This window comes from Notamacropus eugenii, chromosome 1 (genome assembly GCF_028372415.1).
Source record: "Notamacropus eugenii isolate mMacEug1 chromosome 1, mMacEug1.pri_v2, whole genome shotgun sequence".
NCBI lineage: Eukaryota > Metazoa > Chordata > Mammalia > Diprotodontia > Macropodidae > Notamacropus > Notamacropus eugenii.
Genome location: NC_092872.1, coordinates 327,403,585 through 327,420,092, shown reverse-complemented (window position 1 = coordinate 327,420,092; position 16,508 = coordinate 327,403,585). Strand labels below are relative to the sequence as shown.

At 35.1% G+C, this 16,508-nt stretch overlaps 1 protein-coding gene across 2 annotated transcripts in view; it reads right to left on the bottom strand.

Moving 5' to 3' along the window:
* Positions 1–16,508, bottom strand: part of PRORP (protein only RNase P catalytic subunit) — a 70,061-nt gene that overhangs the window by 14,637 nt on the left and 38,916 nt on the right. For both annotated transcript variants that reach the window (XM_072629717.1, XM_072629718.1), the window contains 2 exons: positions 14,821–14,953; positions 1,406–1,513 (listed from right to left, as the gene is read on the bottom strand). In XM_072629717.1, the coding sequence (XP_072485818.1) occupies positions 1,406–1,513; positions 14,821–14,953 (241 nt within the window). The remainder of the gene's footprint in view (positions 1–1,405; positions 1,514–14,820; positions 14,954–16,508) is intronic.

The following is a 16,508-nucleotide window of genomic DNA, read 5'->3' as shown; positions in this document are numbered from 1 at the left end:
ATGACCACCTCAGTTACCACCTCCTCTTAGATTAGTTAGAGAAAGCCCAGGAAGGACCATGGGCCTAAGAGCTCTGAGGGCAGAACTGCTCCCCTGAACCAGTAGCTCTGCTTTCAGCCATGACCCTAAAGACAACATCCAGGGAATTTAACCCTTGTAGAGAGTTGACCTGGCAATTGCGTCTACAGGTGTTGCAGTCATAGCTGCTGAAGACCTGAAAAAAAGAAATTCTCTGCATCAAAGTCCCTGACATAGTCAAAAAGTTCAGCATCAGAAATGGGTATGATTTTATGATGGGAAATAACAATAAAGATGAATTATCATCTGCTTTTACTTCTGTATCTTAAGGCCCACAATGCCATTCCATCTGATTTGCAGCTGAAACCTCCTATGTGTGCTGTCTCCTCCATTAGAATGTGAACTCTTTGGAAGCAGGTGCAGTCTGGCTTTTCTATTTATATTGCTAGCACTTAGCACAACGTTTTCTATGAAGAAAGTATTTAACAAAGGCTTTTTCATTCATTCACCCACTCCTTCATTCATGAATTATGCTGGCTCATAATTCTCACAAGATTCCCTGAAAGTTAACAGCATACAGAAACTAAAGAACTGAGGTACATCTTGACCAAAACCCCAAAATGTGTCTATGGTGAATTCTGGTCATGAATTTAGTACACCCAGGACCTAATTCCAAATTCCATTATATGCATGTTGTGAAATATCAATAAATACTTTTCCCCAGCCCCTATAATTCACTCTACTCCTGAAAAGAATATTGTATAATTTGCCTAAGTTGTTTGGTCATTATAGAGAAACATTTTTTAATGGAAGTGACTGGGGTATAGGACCTGGAACACCACCCACACAGGAAAGTCTCTGCGGTCCTGAGACATCTACCCATTCCAGTAATCCTCTCAGTTGGTCTTTCATTGTGGCCTACACCCAATCTCCCAATCCATTGTACCTCTGGATTGCTCTATTTCCTACCCTTGATCCTTGGTCACATGGTCCAGGTGTCTCGTGTTCCTTAGCTCTTCTGTTACCCTCCAATCATCTTAGGGTTACTTGGCCACTCCTAGATCTTTCCCAGTGTCTTTCTAAGATTCATCTTGCCTCCATTACGGTGCTCAGATTCCTTAAGAGTCTGGCCAATATGGCGGATTTTTAGAATCATGTCCATCCAATCAGTGTTCTAATAAATCCTGCCTTTGGCTGAAAGAAGGCTTGGGTTGAATTCATTTGGATGACCTGTGTGTTGCTATTTAGGGTCCCAAAACCTTTAAACCTCAACAGAAGTGGCTGTGGAAATCCTGGGAGAGAAACATCTATAAAATTACATTACAGGATATAATATAAAAGCACGTCTACAGATACTAAAAAAAAAAAAAAAAAAAACTTCACTCACAGTTTGAGATTCACGAATTCTAGGAAACATTTTGGTAACATTGAGTCCATCGATCACAATATCAAAAGGAGGGCAATTTTTAATGAAGTTTTCAAATCTCTTAATTTCCTAAAAATAAAAGATAGTTATTGTATTAACAACTTAGCTGAATTCTTATTAAAGACAGTATATACTAAAATTTATCGTGATTTTTGTGGTTGATTAAAAATTTTTTACAGAAAACACATATAACATATGTATGCACACCGCCCCCTCCCCCCACACCTCCTCTCTTGAGGAGGCTAAAAGAACACAATGGCTACAGTGACAGAAAAACAGCCTGCGATGGACTATCAAGTGGATGTACCAGATTAGATACATTCATCTATTCAACAAGTCTATGCTGTACTCCAGTATCAGTTAACTCTTGGGTACTCACAGGTGCCACCAAATTTGGATACCAGCACTCTATTAAATAATTCTGAAAGTTTATTGAGGGCAATACTTGACTATTTGCTGAAATCTGTTTACTAATCTGATGTCTTCACTAGTCTTTTGCATTAGATCAACTTGTGAATGAATATTCAGAGATAGGGGCATTATCTGATGAATGGATAACTATATTTTGTATAAAACCACAGTGCCAAAAAAATATAAGTTAAAACTGAGAGGTCATAATAGCTGCTTTTTCATTCAAAGCTGGAGCACCCCCAGAGGAGGCAATAGCAAAAATATTTTAAAGTTTTTGAATTCTGACAAAGAACAATGTCCTATAATCCAGTGTTGCCCATAGCAGCCAAAACAATATTCCTAATGTGCAAGTCTAACTCTGTTATGCCCTTGATTCAATAAGCTCTAGAACAGGGGTGGGGAACCTGTAGCCTTGAGGGCACATGTGGCCCTTTAGGGCCTCAAGTGGGGCCCTTTGACTAAATCCAAATGTCATAGAAAAAATCCCCTTAATAAAAGGATTTGTTCTGTAAAACTTGGACTCAGTCAAAAGGTCACACCCAAAGGACCTAGAAGGCCCCATGTGGCCTCAAGGCTGAAGGTTTCCCACCCCTGCTCTAGAAGATCTCTTATTACTCTGTAGGACTGAATATAGATTCCTCTGTTTGGCATTTAAAGTCCTTCACAATCTGATTCTATCTTTTCTATGTCTACTTATTAGTCCTCTTCACACTTTCCATGGTGCTGACAATATGGTATTGTTCTTTATTCCCCTGTTCTTTAAATGTATGTCAGAATTTGCTCGTAAGTCCATTTGATCCTGAGTTTGCCTTTGCAAACTCATTTATGGTGTGCTCAATTTATTTTTCTGAAAATGGGTTCTGCAGATCCCCTATTTCTCGTACTATTGTATAGGCATTTTATATTTTTGTAAATATTAATCCATTTAAATTGTCAGTTTTACTGGCATATAATTAGGCAAAATAGCTTCTAATTTCCTAATTGTTTATGAATCTACCCTTTCATTTTTATGTGCAATTTCAATTTTTTCTTTTGCATTTTAATTTCTTAAAAAATTTTTTTTATTATTAATTTTAGTTTTCAACATTCACTTCCACAAGATTTTGAGTTCCAAATTTTCTCCCTGTCTTACCCCTCCCCCCACTTCAATGGGCATTCTGATTACCTCTTCCCCCAATCTGCCCTCCCTTTTATCACCCCCTTCTTCCCCTCCCTTTTATTTTCCTGAAGGGCAAGATAGAATTATATACCTCATTGCCTGTATATCTTATTTCCCAGTTGCATGTAAAAAACAATTTTTAACATTTATTTTTAAAACTTTAGAGTTCCACATTCTCTTCCTTTGTATTTTATTTAAAAGAAAAAAACAACCCAATACCTATTTATACTTATTAATACAATGAATTTTTTTTTGCTTTAAATTTTATTAACCCCCTCTTTGTTATTCTGGATTTCTATTTTGTTGTTCAACAGGATTCCTAATATTTATTGGTTTTCTTAGCTTTTGTTTTTGTGGTTCCACATCCAGTTCATTGATCTGTGAGGAGGAGAAAGTGAGGCTGGTGACCTGCACCACCCTCCCTCACTCAAAACAAAGTCAAGTGAAAGTCATGTCATCACTTCTCTGATGTCATGGTCTTCAAAAACAAAGGCAAAGGACTACCACAACTTGTGAGTAGACCGAGCTGCTGGAGTGGGGAGCCAGTTAGCTGTGTAACCTAGCTCATACTCTCCCTTCTGTCTCCCCCTCCTCTTCCTTCGGGGTTTATTGGCTAGACGACCTCCCTCCCTCTTTTCCTTCCTTCCTTGTCATTTCCAAAACCTTAAACCCAGTGCACTCTGAAGCTCTTAGACTGGACAACAGTGGGTTCCTTTCCAAGCTCCACTTAATGACTGGCTTAGAGTGATTAGCAACTGTTTCTGTTCCCTCCCAGGCAGATTTAGTTTTTTCTTTTGTTCATTAAAAGGGCCATTCGCAGACTATTTCTTAAAGAGGCCTATTCAATCAATGGGTGTTAACTCCCTTTAAGTGAGTATCTGAAAAGGCCAGCCTAAGAGGGCCAAGGTTTCCCACTGCATCCTGGGTCATTTCCAGTCATCCTGATGAATATCTGGTCACTGGACCCAGATGGCTCAGGAGGAGAAAGTGAGGGGGGTGACCTGCACAAGCTCTCCCTCTCTCAAAACAAAGTCAAGTGCAAGTCACATCATCATTTCTCTGATGTCTTGGTCTTCTTTGAAAATGAAGGACAACAACAATAGCATTGATCTGCATTCTGTCTCTACTATGGTTGAGTGTTTACAGTGAAAACATTTAATATCATTTTTGGACTTTAATAAGGGCCAGAGCTTGAATTAATCAATCAGAAGAAGAGCCTGGATCTAACATTTGTCTCTTTGTTGTCTGAAGTAAACTCAGAGAGTACCTCTTCTTATGTCAACAAGGCCAGATGGGACAGACTTAGCATACTTTATGAGACCCTTAACCCAAGACACTATCTTGAATAATGGGATTTTTTCTGCATCTTAATATTTTGTGGAAATATACTATGTTATGGCATGTTAATGATAAAGAAAACACAGATATCCTGGGTTGTAATTTCAATGGAAACTTTGTCAACTCTGTTATCTTATTGTATTTACAACCCATTCTATTAAGAAAATTCCTTTCTCATGGAATAGTTAAACACATATAGAGATCATAAATCCGAGGGACACAGACACCCTTGGATTGTCCTAAAACAGATTTAAGCCTGGTCATTCCTGTAATATTCAGTCAGAAATTTCCTTCTGGCTCTATGGTCATGTAACCACTAGCTTTAAGGAAATAAACCATATGCATTCAGCCTGTTTGCCTTTTTTAACCAAACTTTCAGGTTGACAGTTATGGTGCTGTGACTCAGATTGGAACTGATGAACAGCTCCCCACCTGGAGAGCAGCTCCCCACCTGGCCAAAGCCAAAAGACTTAGCAGTCTCAGGATTCATTTTTCCTGAAGTCTTAAACCTTGATGGGGTCAGGTAAGTCCTCCTATACCCAGCTTCCAAAGGACTCCCACTAGTTTGGCTGAAATCCAAAATTTTCCTTTAAAGCTAGCTCAGGGGGCAGGGATCAAGTCTGTGGTCAAACGCTCTGTACTGAACCCCTGTACTGATTGATCTCGGGAAAAATTAACACAAGTATTGCTAGCACTAGTGTCAATTAACTAAAGATAGCCCTAAATTATGATGACCACGATAGATCTCTTTTGGACCAGTCAAAGTTACTTTATCCTAAAACCAAATTAAGTTTAAAGGCCAACAAAACATCCAGGCAGCAGTGAGAATGTTTCATCTTGGCCTGGCTGACATGGCTGAGGGACAACAAAAGGCAGGAGCCTTTTCCCTTAAGGCTCCCAAAGTTGCTTCAGCACCACTTCCATTCTAGCTAAATCCCTCTCACCCCACTCTCCCCTCTTTCCCAACAACCCTATTCCCTCTTTCTCTTCCATACTCTGCTCCTCCTCTACACTATTCCTTGATTCCTCCCTTTCCTCTTTCCCTTAAAGATTTCCTGCAGATTACAGCTGAGCTGGTCTTCCAGCTTGCCAAAACACTAGAAACATAGGTTGAGAAGGATCTTAAAGCAAAAAGAGAGCTTTGAAAGCTCCCACACCAAACCCACAGCCCACCCCTACCGTGGTAAGTGAGCTCACATGGTATGTCACTTTTGTAAGAAACTAGGGCATTGGAAACTTGAATATAGGCCCCGTCTCAAGGTTATGGAAAGTCAAAAACTTTGGGGCACCAAGGCTCCCCACCTCCAAGGACTGTAGTGGTGCTCTGAGCAAAGGTTGCAGAATCCACCCATATTCTGTCAGGTCTTGAATCCTTGCAACCCCCTTTCCTCGGAATAATAATAACCAATTCATGACGGAGATTTCTAACACTCTTCTGAATCCCCCCTCTGTGTTGTCAATTGTGAGCTGTTTGTATTTGTCCTGTTGTTAACTGTCCATTTGACTGTCAGTGTATGTCCCTGTCCATATCATGTGTGCTGTGAATGAGTCTGTTATCTTACAAAATTTAAAATGTAGGCAGCCAGAGACTTCTAAGGGCTACAGTGGGGGAAATAAACAAAACTCTAAGACTTTTTCTTATTTTTCCAGTCTGGCCAACCTGGAATTACAATGGAAAGTTAGGTCATCTTAGCTAAAAACATCTTAGTAGATTTTGTAGATTGTAAGATTAATTATTAAAAAGTTTGGAAATTGTTTATTTGAAATTACTGGAAAAGAAACTCCTAAGAAGATAAGTAGCTCCCAGGAGCTCACCTAGCTAAAACAGCCCCTCCCAAACCTGATCACTTAGCATTACCCACTTCCTCCCAGGGTTAAGAGAGTATCTCAGAATGGGGATTTTTAACAGCCACCAGGGTTCAAGTTTACCCCTCTCATCCCAGATCAAATTAAGAGAAAAGAATGCAGGAGAAGTGTAGGGAAAACTTAAATCACCCTTTCCCAACTGGCAAAAGGAGGGGAGGGGCAGCAATTCCCAGACTGGCAGGCACCTTGTAACCCACCCTTCTAGGTAAAGCTTGGAAATGTCACCTAGGTCCCATATATTCTGCACACCCTGTCCCAGCAGCCGAAAACCACCCCAGGCTTAGTAAATTCTACAGATGTGGGGCAAACGATAGGTGGATGGATTAGGGCTGTGTTGAACATTCACTAAGCCCTGCATATAAGAATTATCACCACTGGGACACCAGCCTCTCTGTTTTTGGTAGACTTCACACTTCTCTGTTCCAATTGCTAAAAAAATGTATTTTATCTCTGTTTGACCCGCTTCCTGATTTGTAAAAGGGAAAATAATAATGGTTGTTGTTATGGGATCAAAATGATATAATGATTGTAAAATCCTTAACATGACTGGTATATGTTACATACAATATTATTATTATTTCTCTCCAATGTAATGTTTAACTCTGAAGTGGTTTTAATTACCAAAAGTAATAAGATCCATAATTTCTGGAAATGCAAATGATATCATCTGAAGTTATTGTTGTGTTATTTCTAAAATTGTATTATATTTTCTAATTTCTCTTACATTGTCAAATTTGAGAGACTACTATGAGGCAGAAATGTTGTCAAAGCAATTTGAATTTGGATCTTGTTGTAAATGAATTGAACTTTTAAAAGGAAGTGGTGAAATTAGATGTTTAGATATTTACTATGATAGCAGATTTTTCCATTTGAAATCTTGGCTATTATGAAAATATATGGTGGTTTAAAGTTATAGTTTCCACATGTCATGCAAGGTGATTCAGAAATGCATTGACTTACAGTTCTTATAAAACTCTGTAAAAGTTTCTGTGTTGTAGAATTCCTATTGAGCAAATGAGAATCCTTACAGAAAAAAACTGGGGTGTGATCTTCAAATCTGTTTCACCTCAAAGATATATTTATGTATATTAATTTGAAGGTTTGTGGACCATCTATGTGAAATGTCAGGATGTACTTAATTTCTAGTGACATATTTAAGGAAAAACTGCTATTGTGATAAGGCTTAAATTAATTGGATATGTCCTTCTGGCTCATAGAAATTAAATCTTCTCTCCCTTACAAATACTTTTTGACTAAGGAACTTTGCAATATCTAGGAATTTTGTAATAACTAAGAATTTAGTTTTGTTATAGTACTTTGTGAATGTGTTACTTTACACCAATATAGTTTAACGAATCCCAATTTTAAAGATTTATTTTTGCTTTAAGAAGAAAGAGATATCTATCATTTTAAAAGTTTCCAACTAATCTTCTTCATAAAAGTTTAGTGAACATCAGAATGAATTTGAAACTGTTTTTAAAGAAGGGGAAATACTTTTAGAAGAAACGTTTTGAAAAATCTCGTGTGATTTTTAGAAGGCCTGCTAAATTTTCAAGGTAATTCATTGTTAAATTAATGTAATGAACTATAAAGCAAAAGAGATCTTGCTGTTTTGATCTGAATTTGTTGTCATTCTATGGCCTAAGCAAGAGTTAAAAATCTGTGTTTGAACTTATCATATGTAAAAGACAAATCCTGAAGTATGTCATTCTTCCAGAGCGAATATAATTAGGGAAGAATAACAAACTTGTGAAACAAAGACATAAATCCATCAACCTGTAAGGTTAGCCATTAACCTCTTTGCTTTGGTTAAGGTGGAATGGGATTCCAGTACAGTTATGCTGGTAAAAAGTAGTAACTTATGAGCTATCTTGTCTTATGGTTAAAATGTAAAGGAAAGTGGAATAATGTGAATAACGGGATTAAGAGATTTGGAAGGACAAATAAAGGCCTGATTGAAAATATGGGAGGCAGATAATAAGGTTTGGGAACAAATGGGGTTATCCAAAGCCCTCTTGTCCCTAGATAGTTGTTCTAGATACCTTTGTGTCAATTTCACATGGCTTAAGTATGTTTAGAGAGTGTGAGGAAGTATTTTAAGAAGACAGGAAAATTTATGTAACTTGATTTGGTAATTAATAGCTCAATTAAATTTGAGATAGCCCTATCTGAAAGATACCAGTCAATATTTATTTACTATTTAAGATTCGGACTGCAATTTACTATTGTTTTAAGCTCTGATTACAGGAACAGTTGTCTAAGTTATCATAAAGCCATTTGGCATGTTGCAGGCTGAGAAAGGTGGATGCCTGGAAAGGTTTTCGAGATGACCTTGGACACAACCTAGGTAGGATCTTCCTACTCCTATTTCCCAAATGTGCTATTTCCTTTCTGAAAAAGCAAATTCTCCACTTGATTATTCCTAAGCCCTACTTTCAGCACCTAGTGCCTACATGATTGGCTGTCAAATAATGGCTCATTCCTCAACTCAAACAGAGATAAGGAAGTCCTTTCCTTCTGTTAAGATATATGACATTGTCCCTCTTTTTCTTTTATAGCAAATGAGTTCTGTAAGTACAATGCTAAATCTATTAAACAATTGATGGAAATTAGAACATCTCTGAATTACTATAATAGGATGCAAGAATGAATAGCTTACAAATTTAACCTATATTCATGGCCAAATAAATGAATATAATATACAGATAATATCCTCTAAAGAATGAAATGATTAGACAAAATATTAAGACAAACATGTAAGGTGATAGATGCCCCTATCTTCAGGAAGCTTATAACCTAATGGGGAAGACGACATGCAAACAAATATACATAAACCAAGCTATATACGGGATAAGTAGAAAATAACTAATGGAGGGAAGGAACTAGAAGTAAGAGGGGTTGGGAAAGGCTTCTCATAGAAGGTGAGATTTTAGTTATTTTAAAGATATGCCTATAAGAATGCAAACTGCACAATGAGTTAAGAAATACTTAAGCTACAATTCCAAAATGAAAGACAAGCAGCCTCAAGATGCAAATCTATCTGACTTTTTGAATCCCCAGGGGTAAAATATGGAATCCTTCATAAACTCCAGGGGATAACTGTTAGCAATAAAATTAAGCCTAGTAAAAGGCTTTTTTTGAAAATTAAAATTAAACACATTTTAAGGTGCTTTGTGGACACTGAATTAAAACTGTTTGTTCCTTTTCTATTCTAAAAAAACATTATTTCACTCAAAAGAAACTATGCCTTTAAAATGATTTAACCTCTCATTATTAGATTAGTTTTAGGGTTGGCATGTGGACCCCATCTTTGGGGAATGATCTGTTTAAAAATCAATATTAGAAATGTATAAAGTGGAAAGATGGAGCCAAGATGGCAAAGTAAAGGCAGGGACTCACTTGAGCTCTCCCAAATTCCCCTCAAAACAGCTTTAAAATAATGCTTCAAATTGAATTCTGGAGTGGCAGAATCAACAAAAAGAAGGGGCAAACAATTCCAGACCAGGACAAGTTAGGTCAGCTTCCAAGTTGGAGGAGGAATAGGTAGAGAGCTGTCATAAATCAAGTTCAAATTAGAATGGAAATATTTCTTTTTTTTTTAGCTTTCAACATTCACTTCCATAAGCTTTTGAGTTTTAAATTTTCTCTCCCTACTTCTTTTTCCCTCTCCCCAAGATGGTGTGCAATCAGATATAGGCTCTACATATACATTCATATTAAACATTTTTGCATTAGTCATGTTTTAAAGAAGAATTAGGACCAATGGGAGGAACCACAAGAAAGAAATAAAACAAAACAACAACAAAGAGAGAACAAATAGTACGCTTCAATCTGCATTCAGACTCCATAGTTCTTTCTCTGGATGTGGATAGTACTTTCCATTATGAGTCTTTTGGAGCTTCACTGCTGAGAATAGCCAAATCTATGAAAGTTAGCGATTGCACAGTGCGGCTATTACTATGTACAATGTTCTCTTGGTTCTACTCCCCTCACTCAGCATCAGTTCATATAAATCTTTCCAACTTTTTCTGAAGTCTGCCTGCTCATCATTTCTTACAGCACAAAAGTTATTTCATTACATTTATATACCACAACTTGTTCAGCCATTCCCCAACTGATTCACATCCCTTCAATTTCCAATTTGTGGCCACCACAAAAAAGAGCTGCTTTAAATATTTAGAGCATTTTTTATATGACTATAGATAGCTTAAATTTCTTCATCTGAAAACTGCCTGTTCATATCCTTTGACCATTTATCAATTGGGGAATATCTTGTATTCTTATAGATTTGACTCAGTTCCCATATATTTTAGAAATGAGGCCTTTATCAGAGACACTGGATGTAAATTGTTTTCCAGCTTTCTGCTTCCCTTCTAATCCTGGCTGCACTGGTTTTGTTTGTGCAAAAACTTTTCAATTTAATGTAATCAAAATCATCCATTTTGTACTTCATAATGCTCTCTATCTCTTGTTTGGTCATAAATTCTTCCCTTCTCCACAGATATGACAGGTAAACTATTCCCTGTTGTACCCTTTATATCTAACTCATGTACACAGTTTGACTTTATCTTGGTATAGAGTGCAAGATGTTGGTCTATGCCTAGTTTCTGCCATACTATTTTTCAGTTTTCCCAGAAATTTTTGTCAAATAGTGAGTTCTTATCCCAGAAGCTGAAGTCTTTGGATTTATCAAACAGTAGATTACTATAGCCATTGACTATTGTGTCTTGCATATATAACCTATTACAATGGAAATATTTCTAGTAGAAATTCTGGATCTTCTAAAATATAACAGTTAAAAATTAGATTTAAGTTCTAAAGTTTCAAATCATATCCAGAGGCTACATATAGATTTTTAAAATTTGTGCCTTAAAACATAAGCAATAAGCATTTTTTTCACTTATTTGAGTTGGTCTTCATTTCTGTAAATGTGTAGTTATATTATTATCATTCCTGTGTGTATCTTGTTAGGTAGACTCACAAGTATTTTATATATTCTATAGTTAATTTAAATGGAATTACTCTATTTTACTGCTAGGTTTTATTAGTAACAATGGTAAGGCAGACACATTAATGCACTGTTGGTACAATTATGAATTAGTCCAACTACTATGGAAAACAATATGAAATAATGTGAAGAAAGTGACTAACACGGTCATCTTTTATCTCAGACATGTCAATGCCAGGCTCACACACTTGAGGCATCAAAGACCCAAAAATAAATTTTAAAAGTTCCATATATACCAAAATATTCATAGTAGTATTTTTGGTTATAGCAATTAACTGGAAATATGTAAATGTTGATTGACTGGGAATGGCTAATTAAGTAGATGAAGGTAATAGAGCATTACTCTAATAAAGGAAGAATATGATGACTACAGAGAAGCACAGACTTACGTGAACTGACACAAAGTAAACAGAATCAGAAAAACAATATAACTAATGACATCACCTAGCTTTCCAAATATATGGATTTTTTGGGGGGAGGGAAGGGGACAATGTAAGGAACAAGGATTTCCTTGTTTCTATAATTTTTCTTTTTGACCTACTCGCTAATTAAGATTCCATTGTTCAGTGTTCAATTGGGTCTGTGTCTTTTCTTTTTATTGAGTTACAGTTTGTAAAAAGATATGTTTACTAACCTATTATTTATTTTATATTTATTTTCAATATTTCTGTGCCTTATTACAATTTTTGCAAAATATCCATGTGGGGCTGAGAATACATATATTTTTTTGGTGTTCTGTTTAGAAGATACTATAAGTTTTTTATCTCTAGTTTCTTCAGTTAAGTTGCTCAATTCTGGTTTTTTTTTTTACCCACTTGTTTATCTCCCTTTTAGATTTGTTCAAAAGCACCCAAGCCTGGAATCACAAAGACCTGAGTTCAAATTCAGCCTCAGATATCTACTAGCTCTTATGACTCTGGGCAAGTCATATGAACTGTTTGCCTCAGTTTCCTCATCTGTAAAATTGGAATAATAATAGCACCTCCCTCTCAGGGATTTTGTGAGGATCAAATGAGATAATAACTGTAAGATTCTTAGCACAATGCCTATCATAATAAGGTTACATAAATGTTAGCTACTATTCACTACTTTTAACTGTCTTCTTGTAATTCAGTTAAATTTTCAGTTAGGGATTGAGATGTTAGGCATTTGAAATATGGAAGTTTAATATCTATGATTCTTTTTAGCATAATGCCATTTTCTTCATTATCTTTTAGGGTTTTTTTTTCTCTTTTGTCTGATAACATGATTTCAACTCTTACCTTTTTGGATTCACTTAACTTATTGTAAATTTTGTGGCTGTTCTATTGTTTTAGTCATGTCCAACTCATGACCACATTTGGGGTTTTCTTGGCAAAGATACTGGAGTGGTTTGCCATTTCCTTCTCCAGCTCATTTTACAGATGAGGAAACTGAAGCAAATAAGGTTAAGTGACTTGCCCAGGGTCACATAGGTAGTAAGCATCTGAAGCCATTTCTGAATTTGAGAAGATGAGTCTTCCTGACTCCAGGTTCAGCATTTTATGCAATCTGCCATCTATCTGCCCTAACAAATTTTGTGTTAGGCCTTTAATTTTTATTCTGTGTACATCTCTGCTCTTTAGATGTGTTCCTTGTAAGCAACATATTGTGGAGTTTTGCTTTCTTATCCAATGCCATTCTTTTTCATTTTACTGGATTGCTAAATATATTCATATTTGGAGTTATAAGTTAGGTTAATATTTTTCTGAATTAAAATCCTTTAGCTTCTATGAAAAAGGGAGAAATACTTAATTCATCCTTTATGGTTCAGGGACAACAAACAAAAGAATCAGACCCAAATGGAGACTTAACAATGAAATCTTAAATGAGTGGGTCAAAGAACAAATCACAGAAACAACGAGTAACTATTTAAAAGAAAATGATAATAATGAAAGAACATAACAAAATTTATGAGATGCAGCTAATATCCTTAAAATATAATTAATATACAGGAAGAGAATAAATGAACTGAATATGCATTTACAAAAATTACAAAACCAAAAATTAAACCTAAAATATCCACAAAAGAAGAGAGATTTAAAAATGAGAGGGGAAATAGATAAATTGGAAACAAAATATCACCCTCATATAAATGATAAGTAAAACTGAGAGCTGGTACTTTGAAAGACCAATGAAACCTTTAGCAAATCTGATTTAAAAGAGTAGAAAATAAAATAAATAAAATAGCAACTGAGCAAGACACTACAGAAAAACCAGAAGAAATCCAAAGAACGATGAGAGTGTATTATCCTGTAATATGATAACAAAACTGCGAACACAAAAGAAACAAGAGGAATTGCTTAAAAATATATATATTATCCAAACTATAAAAAGACCAGAAAGAGAACTTAAATAACTCAATCTCAGAAAAAGAATCATTTAGCTGTAAAGGCACACCAAAGAAAAAAAGTCTTGTTCCTGATGGATTCAAGGGAAAACTCCGTCAAATTTTAAAGAACAAACTTCACAAATTATTCTCAAAATTGAGTAAGTACTCTACCAGAATCCTTTTATGAGACAAATATAATCCTAATACCTACACCAAGGAAAGACAAGACACTGAAAGCCAAATATAGGCCACCATCATTAATGGACATTGACTCAAAAATTTTAAACAAAATCCTGTCTGACTATTGCAATTTATCCAAGAAATCATTCATTATGATCAAATGTGGAATTTATACCAGGTATAAGCTGTTGGATGTTATCAGCAATGACATGTAAGAAGTGTAGTAAAAGGTATCAAATATATGATTACAGAGGGAGATGATCACGTAGAAAGATGGTACCCATAAAATGTTACAAGACCTAATTTCTAGATCCTTAGGTAGACAGGCAGTTAGGTAGTGCAGTGGATAGAGAGTGGGGCCTGGAATCAGGAAGATCCAAGTTCAAACCTGGCCATAGACACTACTAGCTGTATGACCAGGGACAAATTACTTAATCACTGTTTGCCTCAGTTTCCTCATCTGTAAAATGAGGAAAATAATAGTACCTACCTCCTAGGGTTGTTGTGAAGCTCAAGTGAAATAATAATTATAAAGAACTTAGAATGCCTGTCACATAGTTAAGAGTTACATAAATGTTTGTGATCATTATTCTTATTGAGAAGAGATACAGGAGGCCACTGGCCATAGTATATAAGACAAAATCTTTTTCCCTTCAAATTTTCACTTTAAGCTTTAAAACAAGTCAATTGGTAAGCCCAAGTCCTTTTTCACTTTCATAAATAAGGATATTTATCTCTTAAATCTATCTCCATAAGCAACTTAAAGCCATGAAGTAGAGGCAATAGAGACTTTAAGACAACTTTATTTTTTAACATGAATAAAACCTGTTTTAAAATTCTAAGAGGTATCTTTAGATTTCTTAATTTTAATAACTGAAAGACAACTAAAAAGGTAACATAGAACACATTTTTCTAGAAACACTCAGGACAAGAACAGAAAGCTATCTTTCCACTAAAAAGTATACTTTTGCCCATAAGTAAAAGGTCCAAAACAGAAAATTGTTATATCTTGTCAGTCTATAAAATAATGCTAATTCTCTAAAAAAGCAACTGACTGGGCTCACCTTGGGTGTTGTTTTTCTGTATTGGTCACCTCCATCAAGCACATCTTTCAGGACTCTCTCCTTAAGAAATTCATACTCTTCTGAGTTCAGGTGATTAGGCTCTAACATTCTTCCACAGGCTGAACACTGCCCACTATAATAAAAATTGCATTTTATTAGTGTGATGAAGTCCAGGAAGGGAATTCTTCCAGTACAGAAAATTCCAGGACTATACCAAAAGGAAAAAGAACAAAATATTCTAGAATATTAAGCAAATCAATGTGACCGCTTGGCTTTGACAGCCATTTAGCAACCAGATTAGGTATTTGAAGCCATCTGTAAAAGGAAAACATTTATTTACCTAATTGTTTTTACTGAAACGATATTGGGACTTGTAACTTACAGGGAAATTATAACTAAGTGCTCAAACCAGACAAAACACAGTTTCAAAGCTGTACTCTTTTAGAAGGATTTGTAGTTATGTCAAATTAGAAAATTGGCTTACGCATTATTCTTTTTATTTAACTATTAAGTATTATTTCAACATATCATACAAAGCTCAGTGTATTCCCAAATTAATTTCTGAAAATAGTTAAGTAAAAAGAGTGAAACTGATTGTGCTACAACTTTAAACTCTGGTACTCTTCACTTGCCAAATAATCAGGGCAGTTGTTTACTTTAAAAATGAATACTATCATAGCCTAATGTTTTTGAGATCTTTTTTGTTGCTATTTAAAGTTGTTCTGATTTATTACACAGTAATAATTATGTATACTGCTCTTTTGGTTTTACTCACTCTATCATTTTATATGTCTTCCCATATTTATTTGAATTCTTCATATTCATCATTTCTTAATTATGGAGAATTTCTTTGGTAATTCCTGAGTCACTAAGTACACAGCCCCCCTCCCTTTTTTTGCTTTACAAAATATAATGTTGATATATTTTCCCTTTTTCAATAACCTCCTTATAAACTATCAAAGGGTATGAACAATTACATAATATTTCTTGTCTGCATTTCTGTAGTGTTTTATAGTTAAAATAAAATAATTCCTATGTGTGTTTTGAAGGCAGAATTCCAAATATATTATACTTTGTATAGGTATTTTGAATGAAACTTCTTTTTCTGCAATTTTATAATTTATATGGGTTTATTTTATATCTTACTTCAGCAGTTACATTTAGCTGAACTTTTGGGTTATCAAAAATATCATATGACCTACAAAAATATTTGTTTTCTCTCTGACCATGCTTATTCCAACTCCTTTTTCTTGTCTTAACATTTCTAGCACTATATCAAATAATCCTACTGGAAAGGATTCTACATTCACTGTCATATATAATGATGGCCCTTGGTTTTAAATAAACCATATTAAGAAAAGGTCCATCTATTAGCATGCAAGAAATGAATAATATTTTGTCAAAAACTTTTTTTTTGCATTTATTGATTTTATCATGTAATTTTAAATTTTTTGTCATTAATATAGTCCATTTTTCTTATAGTAATTCTGATAGGAATCTAACCCCCTTGAAGTGCATCATCTTTTATATATCTTGTAGCTCTTTGTAAATATTTGATTTAATGTTTTTGTATTGATATTCATTAGAGATATTGTTCCAAAGCAGGTGTTCTTATCCTGAGATCTGTATACTTTCAAAAAAATTATTTTGATAACTATTTAAATATAATTGCCTTCCTTCACAATTCT